The 14,414-nt window shown below is 38.2% G+C and overlaps 1 protein-coding gene across 11 annotated transcripts in view; it reads left to right on the top strand.

Moving 5' to 3' along the window:
* GON4L (gon-4 like) overlaps positions 1–14,414 on the top strand; it is a 94,612-nt gene that overhangs the window by 21,642 nt on the left and 58,556 nt on the right. For all 11 annotated transcript variants that reach the window (XR_003430418.1, XR_003430419.1, XM_027095185.1 and 8 more), the window contains 8 exons: positions 2,478–2,671; positions 3,394–3,468; positions 3,646–3,696; positions 6,861–6,911; positions 7,226–7,321; positions 8,191–8,310; positions 8,888–9,058; positions 12,509–12,701. Coding sequence is in view for 9 of the 11 variants with exons in the window: in XM_027095185.1 (XP_026950986.1) it covers positions 2,478–2,671; positions 3,394–3,468; positions 3,646–3,696; positions 6,861–6,911; positions 7,226–7,321; positions 8,191–8,310; positions 8,888–9,058; positions 12,509–12,701 (951 nt within the window). In the remaining 2 variants the exon portion in view is untranslated. The remainder of the gene's footprint in view (positions 1–2,477; positions 2,672–3,393; positions 3,469–3,645; positions 3,697–6,860; positions 6,912–7,225; positions 7,322–8,190; positions 8,311–8,887; positions 9,059–12,508; positions 12,702–14,414) is intronic.

The following is a 14,414-nucleotide window of genomic DNA, read 5'->3' as shown; positions in this document are numbered from 1 at the left end:
CACTTTTCTGATGCATTCTAGAGTTTTATATTTCTTTTGCATCTATCACTTTGTTGGGATGTACCTCAAGGTAGCCCATTTTTTGTTTAGGTTACACAAATGTAAGATGTGTATGTTTGAATTCTACTTTTTTTTTTTTTTTTTTTACTTAAAAATCATTATCGGGCTTATCTGGTGGCGCAGTGGTTGAGAATCTGCCTGCTAATGCAGGGGACACGGGTTTGAGCCCTGGTCTAGGAGGATCCCACATGCCGCGGAGCAACTAGGCCCGTGAGCCACAACTACTGAGCCTGCGCGTCTGGAGCCTGTGCTCCACAACAAGAGAGGCCGTGATAGTGAGAAGGCCCGCACACCCGCGATGAAGAGTGGCCCCCGCTTGCCACAACTAGAGAAAGCCCTCGCACAGAAACGAAGACCCAACACAGCAAAAATAAATTAATTAATAAACTCCTACCCCCAACATCTTCTTTAAAAAAAAAAAATCATTATCAAAATTTTTTCCATATCATTAAAATCTCTTTGTAGACATTTTTAACTTGTCCCCCCCCATCAATTGCTTAAAAAGACTATTTTTAATGGGTCAATTACAGTCCAGTGTATGGTGTACCAGTGTTCACTTAATCATTTTTTTCATATTGGCTGTGCACACAAAAAATGTTGCCTACCTTTTCAGTAAACAATGAATGTTGCCTGCTGTCAAGGCATCAGCCACTGCAGCCATACCCCCACCCCACCCCAACCCCAAAGGGTGCACCCTGAGGGGAATTCAGGTTGGAGAAAAACAGCATACTGGCCCTAGATAGTTAAGATGCATAGCTAAGGAATAACTTCAATGAGCCAAGACTCTTGCATATTCCTCTACATAGAAAAGCACTAAAATCATTAACTTGAGATGTCTTTTTTTGCGATTAGCAGTAATCTTTTGATGTTCATACATGTATTTTTTTTTTTTTTTCCTAATGAAAACTTCTGTATATCCTGGCTTCTCCCTAACCTCTTTGGAGCAGTTCCTCAGAGCTATCTGAGAGGCTGTCTCCCAGGCTGTAGTCCTCAGTAAGGTCCCTGAATAAAACATAACTTGCAACTTTTAGGTTGTGTGTTTTTCTTCAGTCGACATTTAGGTGTTTTCCATGTTTTTGCTAAAATAATTAATGTTGAAATGAATAACTTGATTAGTCTTTACATGTGTAATTATTTCCTTAAGAAGAAGATTGGATTGAAAGTTACGAACATTTATCAAATTCTTGATATATATTCCCAAGTGCAAAAGCAATTGTTTGAAATTACTAATAATTTTTCACTGAGTAAACATTGCCAGGGTGCAGCTTGAAGGTCATAAAGTCTTTTTTTTTTTTTTTTTGCGGTACACGGACCTCTCACTGTTGTGGCCTCTCCTGTTGCGGAGCATAGGCTCTGGACGCGCGGGCTCAGCGGCCATGGCTCACGGGCCCAGCCGCTCTGCGGCATGTGGGATCTTCCCAGACCGGGGCACGAACCCGTGTCCCCTGCATCGGCAGGCGGACTCTCAACCACTGCGCCACCAGGGAAGCCCCATAAAATCTTTTTAAACCAAAAAGGTTGTCTTGATGTTAATCTTCTCTAACCCCTTGTTTTCAGACGGTAGCAGACCAAAAAGTATCAGAGAGATGAGAACCTCATTTTGGTGTTGCGTGATAATCTACTTTAAGACTTAACAGATTCTAATAATCAAGAAGCTTTTCCTTTTATCTGGTTATATATGTGCTCCTTTCTTGTAGAATAGAGTTACTTCATCCCCTCCCCCCTTTTTTAATCAGAGTGGATTTTTTTTTTATTGATTTGCTCCTTGTTTTTTTCTTTTCTAGACTCAGTGTAATAATAATAATGATAAATTACATTTGTATAATATTTCATTGGTTATAAAGCACTTTGATATATATTATTTCACTTAATATGCGTGGCACCCCTGATGGGAAAAGATATCTGTATTTTATAAAAGAAAAAAATAAGATTATTGCCAAGGCAACCCAGTTAAGTTATAGATCTGGGACATAAACCTGGGTTTCTGATGTATTATCTGGGTAGTATGGAGTAATAATTAAGACAGAGTTCTAGAGCTAGAGTGCTTGGCTTTAAAACATGGCTTTGTCATTATTAGCTCTTGGGAAAGTTTCTTAATCTTTCTGCCTCAGTTTCTTCCTCTGTACAGTGGGAAAAATAATAGTCCCTACCTCATAGGGTTGTTATGAGGAGTAAGTGAATTAATATGTATAAAGTGTGTAGAAGAATGCCTGACATAAAAGGAATATTCAGTGAATGTTAGGTGTTATTGCTACAACAGTACTACCACATCTGCCTTTACCACCGCTGTTATATCTTAGTCTTCTTTGATTTCCAGGGCCAGACAGCTGGCCTTTTCTTTTACTGGTGGCTTTTTGGGTTAAGTTCCGGGAGCAGTTGCTTTGGTGATTCTTGTGATGTTCTTGGTTTATTTGCAGAAGAGCAAGACAGTGAAGAAAACGAGAAAAGGCGAAAAAAGAAAAAGGGTACCAAGAGGAAAAGAGATGGAAAGGGTCAAGAAGAAGGGACTTTGGCTTGTGACCTGAAGCTGGATGACATGCTTGACCGCACCTTAGAGGACGGCGCCAAGCAGCACAACCTAACAGCAGTCAACGTGCGAAACATCCTTCATGTGAGTAAGACGGGGGCAGCCGTGTAATGGGAATAGAACTCTTTCACCAGGAGCAAATAAAAGTTCTCAGGAAACTCTTGAGTCTTGGTGTGTGAATTACTAATTTTGTGAGTTCCCTGTGGCAAAATATTTTACATTTCAGGGTAGCCTTCTCTTTGCACTCAGCAGAAGTTTGAAATGTGAACACATGTGAAAGAACTTAATTGGGAAGATAAACTGTTACTCTGCTTCCTTCCACTGATTTGATTGTTTATTGTTTAGCATATTCAAAGATAATGGAAGATGATAATGTTCACAGTGGATTTACTCTTGTGGGTCAATGTGTCTTAAAAGATGCCCAGTTAACAGTTTACAGTCCTTTGCACATATGCAAATACTCTTCTTTGCTATGTAGCAGTACAGCTATTTATAAAGCCTTTGCTGTTTATTACTGTTTCTCTTAAGCAGATAGTTAACCTGAGAATTTTTTTTTTTTTGAGCCATTCCTGTTAGTATCAGCTAATGAGATTGGTCCGTTTGCTTGCTACATTGTTGGAAGCTGTGTGCTTCTCTCCAAAACTTCCTTCTTTGCTTTCAGTTGCCTTGCTCTACTCTAATCTGAAATCATTTGGGTATCTAGCTCTCGTTTATCCTCTACATATATCTAGCAGAGTTACAGAGACATGAGTATTATCTAGATGATACATCTTTGTTGCATAAAGTGAAATTTCATCTTTCTCCAGGAAGTAATCACAAATGAACATGTAGTCGCTATGATGAAAGCAGCCATCAGTGAGACGGAGGATATGCCAATGTTTGTGAGTAGTTATCGTTCTTTCAATGTCATGGAACAGAACTGTCTGTAAACTGGCTAAGTGTAGTGAGTTGTTTACAAACTCACTTGGGAGTTTTTAAATAATTTGGCAGTTGGGGGCAAACTCAAGTATCACTCGATGATTTTTATTGACTGTTTTCTTCTCATTTTCCCTTCTTAGGAACCCAAAATGACACGCTCTAAACTGAAGGAAGTGGTGGAAAAAGGAGTGGTGGGTGTTCTGTTTTTTCTTTATTTAGCTTTGTTAATAGTATATAATTCCAGGTTATTTGTAGGGAAAAAATATAGGAAATATTTATTATGATCTGGGTTTGACTCCTTAAAGAAATATTTGTAAAAGGCAAATAGACATGTGGAGATGCAATATATGAAATCATTATCATAGTTTATTTTTATTTTAGTTGCTTTTTTGGAAGTGCTAGGTAGATAACCATTTGGAGCGGTTGAAAGCAATGAGTGATGACAGTTTTTCTATTCATGTTGTGAGATATGTGGTGAAGTGTTTAAAGTAGTGTATTTCAAATTGTGTTCCAGGGGCCAGTTGCATCAAGATCACCCTGGTATGGGGTTCCTCAAGACTGCTTATTAAAAATGCACATTCTTGGGCTTACCTCAGACCTAGGAATCAGGACCCATGGGTAGGGCCTGGGAATATGCACTGTTGAAAGCACAACAGTACATTCTTTTGCACACTAAAGTATGAGAACCTCTTGAAGACTTTTGAAGCATTCTGATACAGCAAGCTCTTTGATGCTGGGCACTGTGTTCTATCTGCTTAACAAGCACTTGTCCAGTTTGTGCTTACCTTCTGCGACAAGGCAGGTGATAGTCCTGAGGGAGTCCATTCTATCTCTGATAGTAAGAAAGATTTGCCATATGGACCCAAAATGCATACTGTAGTTTTTGTCTGTTTGTCTGGTTCTGTTCCTTGCAGCCCTGTAGAAGAAATGTCTGTTCCTCTTCCACGTGACCTTTCCTCTAGTTGAAGAAAACCAATATATCTTTTTATAACATTCTTTTCTTGCTAAACGTCCCCTAATTTTTTATTGGTCTTCATGTGACAAGGCTTTGAGTACCTTCACCAATCTGATCCTTTCCTTCTGCATGTGCCAAGTTTGTCCATATCCTTTTAAAAGTATGCCTTAAGTGGATCTAGTGCTTCAGATAGGGTTTAACTAGTATAGATTAAAGTTAGGTTGGGACTTCCCTGGCATTCCAGTGGTTAAGACTCTGAGCTTCCACTGCAGGGGTACAGGTTCAGTCTCTGGTCAGGGAACTAAGATCCTGCATGCCGCATGGTGCAGCCAAAAAAAAAAGTAAAATAGGGCTTCCCTGGTGGCGCGGTGGTTGAGAGTCCGCCTGCCGATGCAGGGGACACGGGTTCGTGCCCCGGTCTGGGAGGATCCCACGTGCCGCACAGCGACTGGGCCCGTGAGCCATGGCCGCTGAGTCTGCGCGTCTGGAGCCTGTGCTCCGCAATGGGAGAGGCCACAGCAGTGAGGCCCGCGTACCAAAAAAAAAATAAAATAAAATAAAGTTAGGTTATTCCCTTAGTGTTCAGATTCCATATTTCCCTTAATGCAGCCTAAGGTTGCATTGGCTTTTTTTTTTTTTTTAAATATGCCAAAGACATACATTTTAGGGTGGCAAATTCTGCCCCCCTATGCACTGGCTTTTTTTGACAGCCACATCATATATATATATTTGTATATATTTGTCTAATTGACTAACCCTGGTTGCATAAAGTGAAATTTCATGTTTCTCCAGAAAGTAATCACAAATGAACATGTGGTAGCTATGATGAAAGCAGCCATCAGTGTGACAGAAGTTCTCTGAAGTCTACCTGACATAGAATATAATTAACATTAATTCCATATTTGATTTAAAAAAACCCAGGGAGATCCAAATCAGGCTCTGGATTATGTCTACCAACCACATATATAGTTGCAGAGAAGGTAGACAACCCAAGGCTATAGTTTATGTGGGGAGAGCAAAGATTAGAGTCCATTTCTCTTGCTTCTTAATCTTAATAGACTGACTCCTTCCTGATGGATTTGGCAGTAGGAAAATTGATTGGTTTAGAAACAAACATGAGAAGAGGTATGGACCTGAATCACATCATTCCCTTTACCCTGTATTGGGCCTGGCTCCACAGAGCTAGATAAGTAGCCACAACATGGCAGGGCTGAGGAGATGTGGAGGGCCTAAGGCTCCTTACAGAGACAGAACCTAATGGTCTATTGGATTTTGTTCATGATGATTTCGTTTGGGTCACAGTTAGATGGTCAAGAAATTATGCATTCCAGTGGTATTGTGTCAGGAGTATGTAAGAGGTTTTAAAGAATTCTTTAAAAACTTCCCCCCACCAACTCTATTGTTTTATTTTTAAAATTTATTTATTTTATTTATTTATTTTTGGCTGCATTGGGTCTTCATTGCTGCACACGGGCACAGGGTTTCTCTAGTTGCAGCGGTGGGGGGGGCTACTCTTCTTTGCGGTGCGCGGGCTTCTCATTATGGTGGCTTCTCTCATTGCGGGGCATGGGCTCTAGGCGCTCAGGCTTCAGGAGTCGCGGCACACAGGCTCAGTAGTTGTGGCTTGCGGGCTCTAGAGTGCATGCTCAGTAGTTGTGGTGCATAGGCTTTGTTGCTCCGCGGCATGTGGGATCTTCCCAGAGCAGGGCTCGAACCCGTGTCCCCTGCATTGGCAGGCGGATTCTTAACCACTGCGCCATGAGGGAAGCCCCTCTATTGTTTTAAAATCCTGAAAAAGTTGAAAAGAATTTTACGGTGAATCTAGATTCCATCTAGATATAACAATGTTAAATTCTGCCATATTTGCTTTATCTCTCTCTGTGTCTGTCTTGTTTTTTCCTGGACTATTTGAAAAGAAGTTGTGTACGACTTAACACTTCACCCCGAAATCGTTCCCTAAGAACTTTTCATGGCTAGCTTTTTGGAGGCATACTTATGGTGGATTTATGTAATTGATTAAGACATACTGATGGCAAAAGGCTGCTGTCACCTGTAGTATCCTAGGTTTGTGTACTATTGTAGTTTATAAATAGTTTTCATATTTATTATTCTATGTGAACCCAAGCTGTAATATAAAGTAGACAATATAGACACTTTGTCCATTTATGGGTAATACAGATTCTTACTAGGTTTAAGGCAGAGATGCTAATGATGGAAATAGATTCATCTTTCCTTTTCTTCTGCCAAGCTCTGACAAATATTTGACAGTGTAGATCAGTACCCCTACGTCACTGCAGCTACGTGTTAGTCTGATGGCTCCTTGTGATGGTAAAGAAGTAAAAATGAAAAATAGTCTATTTTGGTTAACGGAACTTAACTGTTTATATTCTTTGTTGGTAGGTAATTCCAACATGGAATATTTCACCAATTAAGAAGGCCAATGAAATTAAGGTAAAGTTGGAAGAGGTAATTCTTATTCTTTCCCAGAAAGACTTCATCAGTTTCGAAATGCTTCTATTTGTTAACTTTTTTGGACCTGTGTATTTATTTAAATTCCAGGTTTGTTTTTTTCCATTTCATTAGTCGTAGGTTTGACTCTCATGCTAGAAATCTTTTTAACTCCTGCCTCTTATTACTTGCTGTAGCTGCTTGTTGTGCTCTTAGGATTTTTTTTTTCCTGCTCTGCTTTCTTCCCTTTATTTCCCAAATACATATGATTTGTGTTTTCTATTATTTTATTTTTTTCTATAATTGTACTTATGTAGCCTCCTCAGTTTGTGGATATCCACCTTGAAGACGATGATTCCTCAGATGAAGAGTATCAGCCCGATGATGAAGAAGAAGATGAGACTGCTGAAGAGGTCAGTGGTTACCTGTGTGACTGTTAGTTGGTAATATAGAAAAAAGTTGGCTCCACAAGGCAGAGTGTACTTTGCTTCCTTAGTAATATCACTTGTTCTATACAGAGGGTTGAAACACAGTTCTTTTTTCTACTCATTTCTTTGCATAAATCTAAGACTGTGACTCCTCTTCATGCTCCCTTGATTTTTTCATGTCTTGTATTATGAAATATAACACACATATAACATGCAGACCTGTGCATAGGATAAAAAAATATACAGCTTAAATAACTATAAAGCTAATCCTTATGAAACTTCCTTAAAGTCATTAAGTATAACATTGCCAGACACCTCTTATCACAGTCACTTTTCTTCCCCTATAGACAGCCACTATCTTGACTTTTTGGTAATTACTTCCTTGCTTATCTTTCTACTTATATCACCTAAATATGCAGCTCTACACACTGTGTTCAATTTTTTACTGTTTCTGAACCTTAGGTAAATGGAACAATAGTCTGTTCTTTGTGTGGCTTTTTTTTTTTTTTTGGTTCAACACAAGTCATTTGAGATGCATTTATACTGTTGCTTGTAGCTATAGTTCGTTCATTTTCATAGTTAATGTAATATTCTATTTCTTAATTTGTTCTTTGACTTGTTTGTTAAAGGATTTTAAATCAATGCCTTACAGTTTTACAGAGTTTACAATGCTGATGAGGATAGAGATCTGATTGATCCCTGTTCCTACCTTCAGCAAATTAAGCTTTTATTTAAATTTTATTCTTACTCTAATTCAGTGATTGATATTTTGTGATTCATTCTATTGAGGTACTTCAAACTCAGTGAATGAGGTAGGGGCATACATATGAAAGTGAACTGGATTTGTTTTGTAGAGTTTATTGGAAAGTGATGTTGAAAGCACTGCTTCGTCTCCACGTGGGGCAAAGAAATCCAGATTGAGGCAGTCTTCTGAGATGACTGAAACAGATGAGGAGAGTGGCATATTATCAGAGGTAAATCCACATCATACTAGCAAGATAAATTAGAGATGCTCTATAAGTAGATTATTTAACTGTATAAATGGATCATTTATCCATGGTGATTCTAAGCTGTCACCCTTTGCCAAACATGATTCGAGATCAGTAATCATGCCATTTTCTTCCTGGTATTTGTGACTAGTTATAACTGAATTTCAAATTCCCTTAAGTCAGTGAACAGTTAAGACAAAACTGGAACTCAGTGACAGGGAGAGTTCTTATTAAGGGGCCAAATGTGAGTGACTGGCAGAGTTTCTTTCCTTCTACCCTTCTCTTTTTTGTATGTGTTTTCTAATATTATTCTAAAGCCATTTTTATTGTATTTCCCCACTTTTGATAACCTAAGTAGCATCCTGTTGGCTTCATTGGAAATAGGATGAAACCTAATTAGATTAATGTACTTGACAGTGCCTTTGTTTTTATATATACCTCTATCTAAATGGGAAGAGAAAGATTGCTAGCATATGAAAGACATGCTTCTCTCCTCCCGCTTTTTTTTTTTTCTCTTCCCTTCCTCCCTTTAATTTTTAACATACTTGCCCCTTTTAATCAGGCTGAGAAAGTCACCACACCTGCCATTAGGCACATCAGTGCTGAGGTGGTGCCCATGGGGCCTCCGCCCCCACCAAAGCCCAAACAGACCAAGGATAGTACTTTCATGGAGAAGTTGCATGCAGTAGATGAGGAGCTGGCTTCCAGTCCAGTCTGCATGGATTCTTTCCAGGTAAACATAACTCTAAATTGCTGAAAAAGTCAAATGGAATAATTTAGTCATTGCTCAGATTGGGAAGGGAGAAGGGAAGATATTAAATTTTGATACAGTTAGTAACAGTCATGAAATTATAGGTCTTTGGTACTCTAGTTTGTACTGTTTTATTGTAAGTGAGAATTAAGTGAGAATGGCAGTTCCTAAGGAAGAAATAAGGTATGTGACAGAGAGCATTTTAAAATGTGGAACATAGGAACAACTTTCAGCCAGATTCCTCAAATATTAACCTTTACCACAATTGCTTTATCATTTTCTCCTTCTTTCTCTCTCTCTGTACACATTTATTTTTTCCTGAATTGCTTTAGAGTGTGTTGCAGTCATGATGCGCTTTTACCCCTAAATATCTTAGTGTATATTTCCTACAGATGAGGACATTTGATTATGAAAATAAGGATATATAATATTAATAGTCTGTTAAAATCCTTATTTGGATTTTGCCAATTGTCCCAATAATATCTTTTATATAAAACAAAAGAAAAATGATTTTTTTTTTTGTGATCCGGGATCCAGTCTAGGATTACGTGTTGTATTTAGTCGTCTTTTCTCTTAGACTCTTTATTGGGAACAGTTTCTCAAAGTTTCATAACCTTGACATTTTTGAACCTTATAGAGCAATTATTTTACAGAATGTTCCTCAATTTTGACTTTTCTTATACTTCCTCATAATTAGATTCTGGTTATGCACTTTTGGCACAAATATCACAAAAGTGATATGTCCTTTTTATTGTATCATATCAGGAGGCACATAAATTCCATCATGTTAAATTTGATCACATGATTAAGGTGGTGTCTGCTTGTTTTCCTCACTGTAAAATTATTATTTTTCCATTTTTAAATTAATATGTATCTTTGAGGCAAAATATCTTTTCACCCACTAATTTTAACATCCATTGCTTGTTCTTGATTGAAACAGTCATTACTATGGTTACTGTCAAAGGATGACTTTCTAAATTCCATCATTAGACAGTTCTTCTTCTTTTTTTAAAAAATTTTTTATTTATTTATTTTTCTTTTGGCTGTGCTGTGTGGCATGTAGGATCCTAGTTCCCTGACCAGGGATCAAACCCACACCCTCTGATTGGAAGCGTGGAGTCTTAACCACTGGACTGCCACGGAAGTCCCAACCAGTTATTTTTTTTTTTTTTAACATCTTTATTGGAGTATAATTGTTTTACAATGTTGTGTTAGTTTTTCATATATAACAAAGTGAATCAGCTACATGTATACATATATCCCCATATGCTCTCCCTCCCACCCTCCCTATCCCACCCCTCTAGGTGGGCACAAAGCACCGGGCTGATCTCCCTGTGCTGTGTAGCTACTTCCCACCAGCTGTCTATTTTACATTTTGTAGTGTATACATGTTAATGCTACTCTCTCACTTCGTCCCAGCTTATCCTTCCCCCTGGCCACGCGCAACTGGCCGCACGCTCTAGAGCCTGCACACCACAACTAGCGAGAAGCCCTCATGCCACACAAAAGATCCTGTGTGCCACAACTAAGACCCGAAGCAGCCAAATAAATAAATAAATATTTTAAAAAGTAAAAATAAAAAAAAGATACTTCTCTTAAAGTATCTTTTTAGAAAAAGAAAGGAATAGACATACAGATCAGTAGAACAGAATTGAGAGTCTAGAAATAAACTCTTAAATTTATTGGTCAATTAATCTTTGACAAGTGTTCCAAGACCAATTAATGGGAAGAGAATAGTCTTTCAACAAATGGTGCTGTGACAACTGGAAATCCACATGCAAGAGTAGAAAGTTAGACCCTTACCTTACACCACACTCAAAAAGTTAGCTCAAAATAGATTATTGACTTAAATGTAAGGGCTAAAATTATAGAACTCTTAGAACAAAGCATAGAGTAAATCTTTGTGACCTTTGATTAGGCAGTGGTTTCTTAATACAATACCAAAAGCACAAATGACAAAAAGAATAGGTACATTGGACCTCGTCACAATTAAAAACTTTTGTGCCTCAGAGGATACATCAAAAAAGTGGAGACAACCCAGAAAGTGGGAGAAAGTAATTGCAAATCACATATCTGATAAGGGTCTTGTATCTGTAATATATAATGAACTCTTGTAAGTCAACAATAAAAAGACAGCCGAATTTAAAAATGGGCAAAGAGTATGAGTAGACATTATTCATTTCTTTTTTTCTTAATAAAAAGGAATGAGGGGCTTCCCTGGTGATGCAGTGGTTAAGAATCCATCTGCCAATGCAGGGGACACAGGTTTGAGCCCTGGTCTGAGAAGATCCCATATGCCATGGAGCAACTAAGCCTGTGCGCTACAACTACTGAGCCTGCGCTCTAGAGCCCGTGAGCCACAACTGAAGCGTGCACACCTAGAGCCTGGGCTCTGCAATGAGAGAAGCCACAGCAGTGAGAAGCCCGCTTGCAGCAACGAAGACCCAACACAGCCAAAAATAAAATAGAGTAAATAAATTTTATTACAAAAAAAAAGGAATGAGTATTGATACATGCTACAAAATGGATGACCTTTGAAAACATGCTAAGTGAAAGAAGCCAGAGACAAAAGGCCACATATTGTATGATTCCTTTTATTTATTGTAAAAAATATTTATTTATTTATTTATTTTGGCTGTGCCGGGTCTTCGTTGTGGCGTGTAGGATCTTTTTAATTGTGGCATGTAGACTTCTTAGTTGCGGCATGCGGACTCTTAGTTGCGGTATGTGAACTCTTAGTTGCAGCACACGTGTGGGATCTAGTTCCCCAACCAGCGATCAAACCCAGGCCCCCTGCATTGGGAGCGTGGAGTCTTACCCAGTGGACCACCAGGGAAGTCCCTATGATTCCTTTTATATAAAATGTCCAGCATAAGCAAATCCATAGAGACAGAAAGATTAGTGGGTATCAGAGACTGGGATCATGGAAGAATGGGGAGCTACCACTAAGGGAAATGGCTTTTCTTTTTGGGGTGATGAAAATGTTTTGGAATTAGATAGTGGTGATGGTCACACAAGTCTGTGAATATAGTAAGATCCACTCAGTTATACACTTTAAAGGAGTGAGTTTTATGGTGTGTAAATTATATCTTAATAAAGCTCTTATAAATGTTCCTGAAATGTTGGTTTTAAAACTGATATCATTATAAGGTGCAAGGATATATTGTACAAGGGGAATATAGCCAATATTTTATAAGAACTATAAATGGAGTATAACCTTTAAAAAAAAAAGACATTGGCTCCTACAAAAAAAAATTTGATATCATTATCCTTAAAGTTTCTCAGACAAAGAATAATAAATCCATATGGTTTAGAGAAGAGACCTTGTGTTTTAAGCTAAGAAGAGAAACACACAGGATATGATGAAGTTTGGAGAAATTGAAAGCATTAGGCATTCAGTGATATGTTTTTATTTCCTTCTCCATTGGCTAGCCCATGGATGACAGTCTCATTGCATTCCGAACTCGCTCTAAGATGCCTCTGAAAGATGTTCCCCTGGGGCAACTAGAGGCAGAGCTCCGAGCTCCAGACATCACCCCAGACATGTATGACCCCAACACAGCAGATGATGAGGATTGGAAGATGTGGCTGGGGGGACTTATGAATGATGATGTGGGGAATGAAGGTAAGTGGTTTTGTTTGCATTTAATATCTACTCTGTCCATGGTCTCTGGTAAAATTTTCATTAGTTAAAAGCTTAAAGAAAGGGGTGTTTTTGGTTAAATTCCACTCCCCCTCCTTTTTGTTTTTGTTAAAGAGTCTTTTGGGGAATCTTTAGAATGCTAAGATTCCTCTCCTGAAACATAAACGTACATATAATTTTACATATGATTTCACGAGAGTGCATTGACTCACTCGAAGACTGTCATGTTAGTTAAGGTTCTTCCTGATGCAGGTGAAACGTCCTAACTCTCAACTTGCTGAAGTTGAGAATCCTAACTCTCAACTTGCTGAATGAAACCAGACTTTGGGAAGAGCAGAAAAACCTACAGTGGAATTGAGACCCACTTTCCCTCTCAACAGCTGTCATCTCTACTTTTTGTCAGTCAACTCCATTCTCAAACCTGTTTTTTTCTACAAGGCTGGAACTATGATCATAAGCACATCATTCACTTCTTGGTTTGTCCCCACATCAGAAGAACTCTCTGCTACAGGCTCCAGTTTGAAAAATCCAGAGGAACAACTGATTGGTTGGGTTTGATCACATGCCCACTGTCTTGGTATTGCATGGCTTTGATAGGGAGACTGTTTCAGCATGGAGTCCTGTGATTGGCAGCACCTTGTAAACAACGGGGTTGGAGTAAGCAGTTACCCAAAAGAAGTGACAGTGTTTCCAGAAGTAGGGAAGGAGAATTGATCAGACAGAAACAATGTTGACTACAGCCATACATGGTGTAAGAATCCCTGCTGCAACCCTTATTTGTTTTAGAATATAAGTAAAATTCTTACTTTAAAACAATACATTGTTAAAATTGTCTTTGGTGGTTTTTTTTTTTTTAAGCATACTATAATGAAAGTCAGTTACCATTCATCATTTTGTGCAGTGTTTCTGTAAATTTAGAGGAAATGAGAGATTGATTTAGTTTGTAGTGATTCCAGATTCTTTTGATGGAATCAGGGCAATTTTTTTACTATTGTTGTTTCCTTTTAACTCTCTTCAGTGGAGAGTGACCAGGATATTCATACTGGTTGTGTTGTGGAAGATTCACACTTTTTAAAAAATGTGTATAACTGAACCAAAGTCTTACTTGCATTTTTATGTGAACAGAGTCATTCACTATCTCACTTTAATCCGTAGCCAAATTCATTGCTCCTATTTCTGGATCCCATGATGTCCTATCAGACTTAATTACAGACAACTTACAGAGCATATCTTTATTCTTTACCCTGTCTTCTAAGAACAACTACTGTAAGATTTTTGTGTTGAAAGGATAATGCTTTAAGATAAATAAGAGAACATGTAGCTTGTATGGAAATAGACTGAGTAAATATTTGGGTAGGTAAAGCCAGGAATAAATTAGGATAAGTGAATGAAAGAAAGTAAGTTCTCATATTTACCTTATAAAGCTATTAATAACTATATTGCATATAATTTGGCATTCAGTATTGAGTACTTTCTTTTACAAGGCAGTGTGTTAGGTTCTATGAGAGATAGAGGAAAGTGATCATTTTGTTAGGGAGTAAACATGTATGAATGGTGCCTGGTCCATTGTTAAATGCATGATACATTTCAGATTAATGAAGTTGAATGAACTCAGATGCACCATAAAAGTGGCATAAACTCTGTTCTAAGGTTTTAGAAGAGAGAGAATTATTGTTTATCATGACCAGAGATAGC

This window comes from Aethalodelphis obliquidens, unplaced genomic scaffold (assembly GCF_003676395.1).
Source record: "Aethalodelphis obliquidens isolate GAN/ISIS:26980383/991018 unplaced genomic scaffold, ASM367639v1 scaffold90, whole genome shotgun sequence".
Classification (NCBI taxonomy): domain Eukaryota; kingdom Metazoa; phylum Chordata; class Mammalia; order Artiodactyla; family Delphinidae; genus Aethalodelphis; species Aethalodelphis obliquidens.
The sequence above is the reverse complement of the archived record's forward strand: the minus strand, read 5'-3'. Positions and strand labels throughout refer to the sequence as shown.